General features: G+C 46.6%; 1 protein-coding gene across 1 annotated transcript; it reads left to right on the top strand.

Moving 5' to 3' along the window:
* Positions 1 to 336: 336 nt before the first annotated feature.
* Positions 337 to 6,669, top strand: fblim1 (filamin binding LIM protein 1). Its single transcript, XM_036532122.1, has 8 exons — positions 337 to 461; positions 2,751 to 3,110; positions 3,653 to 3,819; positions 4,473 to 4,593; positions 4,709 to 4,878; positions 5,118 to 5,296; positions 5,640 to 5,760; positions 6,233 to 6,669. The coding sequence occupies exons 2-8, from the start codon at positions 2,762 to 2,764 to the stop codon at positions 6,344 to 6,346; spliced, it is 1,221 nt and encodes a 406-aa protein (XP_036388015.1). The 5' UTR covers positions 337 to 461; positions 2,751 to 2,761; the 3' UTR covers positions 6,347 to 6,669.
* Positions 6,670 to 6,989: the final 320 nt, after the last annotated feature.

Genomic DNA, 6,989 nt, shown 5'->3' with positions numbered 1-6,989 from the left:
TTGATAGAAAAATACGGATTAAAGGGAGAGAAAGAGAGCGAGAGAGAAAGGGAGCAGGCAGGTAGAGTCACATCCTGACGGATTTCCAGAGTAAAGAAAGAGAAGGGGCGGGGGCGCATGGTTAGTGAACGAGTGAGTGTGTGTGTGTGTGTGTGTGTTTGCATGTGGGTGCGTGCATTTTATTGCGTTTTGTCAGTGATTAACTGTTCACCTTTTACGGTTGGGAAAGTGCTGTTGTCATTTGGGGGGGTAAAGAGGGAAAGGGGGGAGGGAGGAGGGAGGCCGTGAATAAGCCGCTGAAGGAAAAGGAGTGGCCTTTTCTAGATAGTCGCTGTTTCTGCCGGAGTCCTCTCTCAGTGACTGCTCGGGATTGACACAGGAACAGAGCGGGTCTGCAGAGAGAGAGAGAGGGAGAGAAAAGAAGAGAGAAGAACAAACTTCTGGGCACGGTCTCCCCTCAGGTAAGAATGCGCCGTTAAGAGCGGAAAGGAACGGGATAGACAGAGTGAGAGAGAGAGGGGGAGAGAGAGAGAGACTGAGAAAGCTGATAGGCTGGAGTCATGCGCTTCTAAAACAATAGCTGCTCTAATTACCGAGTGGCTCCTTCTCGCATAGTAGCCGTGGTGAGCATTGCTAATGGACAAACTGAGAATGGACAGAGACTTTTCAGGGACACGTCAAGAAAGAGAGTGAAGCTACACAGGGAAAATAAGCATGAAACTGAAAGTGAACATTACTATGCCAACAGACCAGTGAAACAATGATCATTGTGAAGCTGAAGAATTTCAGCTATTTAACAGTGATGGCCACTGAATATGTGTGTGCTTATGTGTGAATGTTTGTGTATGCATATGACAGACAGAAAGAATATGAAGAGAATGGTCAAAAAGTATAGTACTGGTATGCTCTGGCAGAGTGTTTCTGTATGTAAAGCTGCATTCACTGTCATACAGTGTGTGGCTATCCCCACATGTATGCATGTAAACAGTCCACAGCAATGTGTGGCATTAATCTCTACAGGCGCTTAGCTTAGCGTGTGGTCGTGCGCTTTGAGCATGCGGTTGAGACCCGCCAGCGTCTCCGGACTGTGATGTCACAAAGGGATCTTCCCGGGTTCCGTCACTAACCCGCGTCCCGGAGCGGACCACGCTTGCGGGGACGCTGTGCGTTTGCTGACTCGGCAGCGAGGGCTGCTGAGTCAGGGCCGTGGCCCCGTTCTCTGTGAGGTGGCTGTTTCTGTGAGCTCAGCGGGAGCGCCCCGTGGGGTAAGGGAGAGCGAGGGTGGCGGATGCGGGAGTCCGGGGAGCGCAGGTGACCTGAAAGAAGTCACGCTGCCCGCCTCTGGGGATTTAGGTGCTATAGTATTTGTTATGTCTGAAGGTTGATTAAATCCCACAGTAGCTGGGCTGAGGCAGGGTGGCAGCCGTGGGAGAGGGCAGGGTTCGAGGGGTGATGGCACAGAGCTGAGGGTGACAGGGTCTGAGTCCCGCTGTCCTGGGACGCCACTTGGAACAGGGATAAGTTTTGCGCATCCCAATGCATCGCTGGCAAGGAACACTCAAATTGAACGAGGAAACGCAAGTTGTCTTGCGCAACTACAGGGTCCCAGTGAAGCATGAGTACATGTAGGTGTAGCTGTAAGATGTGGATGATGCATATCAATGTCACAGACACACACTGCACAAATCCTCTGTGTGTATATGTGTGGGCAGAGTTGACACAGTGGGAGTCACCACCCTTGGTGGAGCACTGCAGCGCGGTACAGAACCCCTAAGCAAAGTCTGCCTTTGATGAAATGGGCGTTCATCAAACTGTCTTATCGAGCTACTCTTTTTTTTTAAAGACTGCTGTGCTGGCAGTCTAGATTAACTGTGAGAGATTGCTCCATAGCTGAGACAGAGAGCAAAACAGAGCCAAATGCCCTAATATAGATATGTTTGAGTGGTTGTGTTTGTGGGTGGGTTTCATGCATGTATGTGCACAGTCCGACATTGCATGCCTGTCAATTGTAGCTATGTGGTTATGACTGGTAACTGTTGCAGCTGGTACTGTATCGCTCAATAGCTGAGCAGTAAGAGTATTCAGTGGGCTCTTATAGGTAATAGCTAGGTTTCGAGCATTGATAAACCAGTTAGGCTTAGCCTGTGTTTTAGTCTGCAGTGATTTTATCCCCCTTGGCACAAACAATTAATGTGTATGTATGTCACGTGTACACTGCAGCATGCAGCATCTCTAGAGACGCTTAACACATGGTTGTTCACTGACCTCTTTTATTTTGTGTTCAGAGCACATTTTGTGTGTGCGGTCCCATGTAACTGTGTAGGAATATTTCTGCCATTGAAGTCATAATTTTCATTACATTATTGTCATTTAGCAGACATTCTTATCCAGAGCAATTTACATAGTTCACAGTTTTACATATTATCCATTCATATAGCTGGATATTTACTGCGGCAGAGTTTTTTGGGTTGAGTACCTTGTCCGAGGGTACAATGACAGTACCCCAGTGGGGAATCAAATCGGCAACTTTTCAGTTATGAGTCCTACTCACTACCATTACACTACACTGCCGCCCCTTCTAGTCATATTTGCATTTATTTGTATATAGTGGCTCGCAAGCATACAGTATATATTGACACTGTAAGCTGTATACTGGGCTGTCTTTAATGAGGTTATATTATTGTCATTATAATTATTCTAATCATCATCACAGTATTAATAATAGGGAATGCTTGTTTGCTGTTGTGCAGAGTAATTTGGCATGGCGTCAGCGGCCCCCCAGAAGAGGATGGTGTCCTCAGTCTTCATCACACTGGCAACGCCGCACCGGGCCACCGTCACCCCGAGCGCGCGGCGGGGCAGCACGCACAGCGCCGCGCAGAGGGACGAGCACACGGCCACGCGGGCCAGTCCCAGGGACGGCCCCGCTGGCGGCCTCCCACCCGCCGCGCCCCACGACCCGCCCAGAGACGCTCCCGCCCCGGCCCCCGCCGCCTCTCACACTCCCTCACCCTCCAGCTCCATCCCGCCCAGCCCCACGCCCACGCCGCTGCCCCCGGCCACCGGGGCGCCTGCAGGCCAGGGGGCAGTCAGAGACGGCAGCACTGAGGGTAATGAACACGGGCCAGTGGAGGTTTTACATTTAACATGATCATGAGGGCAGAGGAGAAGGACCTTGAGATTGTCTCTTAAAATAATATTAATCTCAGAATATTAGATTAATATTAATCTAATGTTGTCATTATCATTATATTATTACTGGCTGCTTATGGCCTTTTGATTTGCACTTTCTATGCTATGCAATTAGGAAAAGCTTTGTTCACGATCGCTGTAAAAACTATGTCTAAATAGTGTGTATACACTTGTATCTGATTGGCTGAATGATTATATTGCAATTTTTTGGTTGCTTTATATATATAACATATATATGCTACATGCTATACTATTCCCAGGTCCTTACACTCTTTTTACAACTCTTATGATATGCACTAAATGTATATTGATGGTCATGATGGCTTTATGGTCCCTCTGCATAAGATAATCTAAAAAAGAAATATTTAATAACTACTGTTGTTAGCATTTGTATCCCCCAAATGAGAAAGAGGGTCTTACTACTTGGACTCATAGCCCCCCATTCTCCTGCTTTGCTCAGAATTCCTTCCACCTCCTCCCCCTCCCCCGATGGCACCAGACTCTGAGCTTTGTACAGACCTCGGGCCCCCTCTGCCTCCCCCTCCTCCCCTCGAACCATCAACCATCATCCAACCCGAGCCCCCCCTCCCGGTCAGTCAGAGCGAACCTATCCATTCTGCTTCCCAGGTGAGAACATTATTTATTAGAACACCTGATCCCTCTTAATATCCACATTAGTGATGGCTTACCTGTCCTGTATTCAATAATGAAGACTGTTGTGATGTTTATATATGATTAACAAGTGAGGCAAATGAAAATATCACCTCTTAGGTGGCTGATTCCTTTTTATTCAATTGTGCTTTATGACATACATATTGCTTTTGTCGTATCAATTTTGAATTTCACATGTTTGAAATGACTGAATGTAATCTAATTAATTGCTAAAATTAAACTGATTACATGTGTATATGAAGGTGATGCTACTGACATAATTACGTAATATTAGTAACAGACAGATGATCTTTACTATTAATGGCATGGCTGTTAACAGCTAAACACAAGCTGTCAGAACTGGTGATATGAAGAGGGTTGTGAAATTAATGTTACATACATGCTTTATGTGAGGTGGGTTGGGATGCTCAGAACAGAGCCAGAGCTGCCTAGGAAAGAAGTCACCAGTACTGCACAAGAACACGGTGTGATCCTTTGTGTGCGCTACGTTAATGTCTCACTCTTCCATTTTTCACTGATGATCTAGAGCTAGTCTTCATCTCTTTGTCCATCTGAATGAGGGTCTGCACCCTTTGTTAAGCTCTTCCTCTTGGCTCTTGTGTTCACAGAAGGGTTCTGCTTCTGAACAGCAGCCTGGGGAGAGGGCGCTCCCTGGTGGTGGGAACCCAAACAATCCAACGGAAAGAATTCAGCCCGGCCCGGAAGAGGAGGCAGAACCCGAGAGCCGAGGTGAATTTAGAGGTGGTGGAAAGACGGGAAGGAATCAGCTTTTTACAAAATCTCAACCTCGGAAACTCCAGCCCTATGAGTAATCTCTGCCTTTCTTGGACTGTGCGCTTCCCAGACCTGTGTGGCTTTTGCCGAAAGCTGGTGGCTCTCACTGATCCTGCCATCGAGGCCCTGAACAGGACGTACCACGCAAACTGCTTCCAGTGCAGACAGTGCCAGGTCCCTTTGGCTGGGAAGATGTACTACAATAAAGCTGGGATACCACTTTGCGAGGACTGCTACCTGGTACATTCAACTACTACCCACTATAGACAACAGTGTCCACACAGATGGATACAGGGGATGATAATAGTGAGAATACTAGAACTATGTGTAACTATGTCATATTTTGGTTGCAATGTGCATACATACATTTGGAAGAAAATTAAGGAGAGTACCATATAGCATAGCATAGCATAGCATAGCACAGCATCGTACTCCTTAGTACTCTTTTCCTATACTGCTCTGTCTGTGCCCTCCTTTAGGCCAGCCTGGAGCAATGTTGGGCATGCGGGGAAGTCATCAAGGACCATGTAATTCGGGCACTGGGACGAGCATACCACCCGGCCTGCTTTATTTGCACAACGTGCAGCCGACCAATCGGAGAAGAGAGATTTGCTCAGGGGGAGGTTGGGGAAGTGTACTGTCTTCCTGACTACTACAGGTAAACATGTGTATGCACACGTTTGGGTTCCCACGCCTTTATACTCCCGCTTCTCTGCTTTAGTCATGGGCTGCCCCCTAAGACATCTGTGTAATTTCAAGTAAAGTTCAAACAAAGCGCCCACAGATAATCAGTTGCTCGACATTTTGGGTGAAAACTTTCGATATGCATGAACACACACACAAATATAAAACATCTGATACCGCATAAGCAAAGGACCATGTCAGTATTGCAGGCACTCTGGGTCCATGGCTGAAAACCAGAGCTGGGAATGAGTGTTGTTAGTTCACGTATTGTCAGAGTTTGATGACTCACGGCCTCTTCTCTGTCCCTGGGAGTGAAGGAAATACGCGCCCCAGTGCAGTGCGTGCCAGCAGCTGATCATCCCCAGTGAGGACGGCAAGGACAGCTTCACCGTGGAGTGCCTGGGCCGCTCCTTCCATGAGGACTGCTACCGTTGTGAGGTGAACACTCTGATGTGTCTGTGTAGTGACTGTAGAACACGATTGCAGCTGTGGACTATGACAGAGTGTCTCCTCTTGTGAATAAATAGTAAATATGTCTGTGAAGTTGGATGCGGGATAGTCCTTCTCCATAAAGGCATCATGACAAATATGTCGGGGATGGTTCAAAACTGACCCTGCCAACTGCTGACACTGAATACAAGCCCAAAGCAGTGGGGGTAGGGGAGGGTAGGTTGGCCTTCATTCCCTTGTCACACCACTGTCGACACCCTGTGACACACGAGTTGCTCAAATGACATCTGTGGAGAAGCCTATCCTCCAATTAGCACCCACTTCACTTCACTGTAGTGCACTGAGGGACTTGTAGTGTGAAATTTAGTTGCTCTTAATAGTGTTGTTTAATGGTGGCCATGTTTTACCTGTGTGATTTTTCTTGTTCCGTGCACTGAACTCGACCTCCCTCATCTCTCAGATCTGCAGCATCTCGCTGTCTACCGAGCCAAACGAGCAGGGCTGCTACCCTCTGGATGGACGGATTCTCTGCAAGCCATGCCACATGACCATGCTCCAGGAAGGCCATCCCTAAGGAGACTCATCGAAGAGGACACGCCCCCAGAGAGGGGTCGGGGACACATCGAGGACAGTGAAATCCACTGTGGGGCAACAGAACGATCTAGAGTGCTGAGCTTGTGGGTCCTTGTCTGTTTTCAAGTACTTAATGGGACGGAAAAATAGAATGGGACCACTGAATGTCTTGATATTTTAACATTCATAAAAAAGGTCATTGTACCTATTTAAAGAGAAATCTTTGCGTACATGATATATGTAGCAATGTATGAGTTTTGTCATTGATTTCTGATATTTTCCAATTCTTAATTGTTCATGTATTGTGCACTCTTTTTAAATACACACCAGGAATCTCAATGCACCAAAGATATTTATTCATTAACAATTTCCAAGCATTTTATTATTTCATGTATTTTTATATATCATATAATATGTACTTACATCACTATTATATAATTTTAAAAATGAGAAAAAAAAAATAACGGAAAAAATAAACTAATATATTGAATTTGTTTTGATGGGCTTAATACTTTGTGGTGGTTTGCTTCATATTCCAGCTCTTTTTATTCTTGGAACCTCTGCTGCTGATGGCAGAAGTGTGGTTTAATGGTTATTGAACTAGAACCAAACCCAAAGGCTGCAGGTTCAGTACTGAGGCAGGG

The sequence above is a fragment of the Megalops cyprinoides genome, chromosome 6, assembly GCF_013368585.1.
Source record: "Megalops cyprinoides isolate fMegCyp1 chromosome 6, fMegCyp1.pri, whole genome shotgun sequence".
Taxonomy (NCBI): Eukaryota; Metazoa; Chordata; class Actinopteri; order Elopiformes; family Megalopidae; genus Megalops; species Megalops cyprinoides.
The sequence above is the reverse complement of the archived record's forward strand: the minus strand, read 5'-3'. Positions and strand labels throughout refer to the sequence as shown.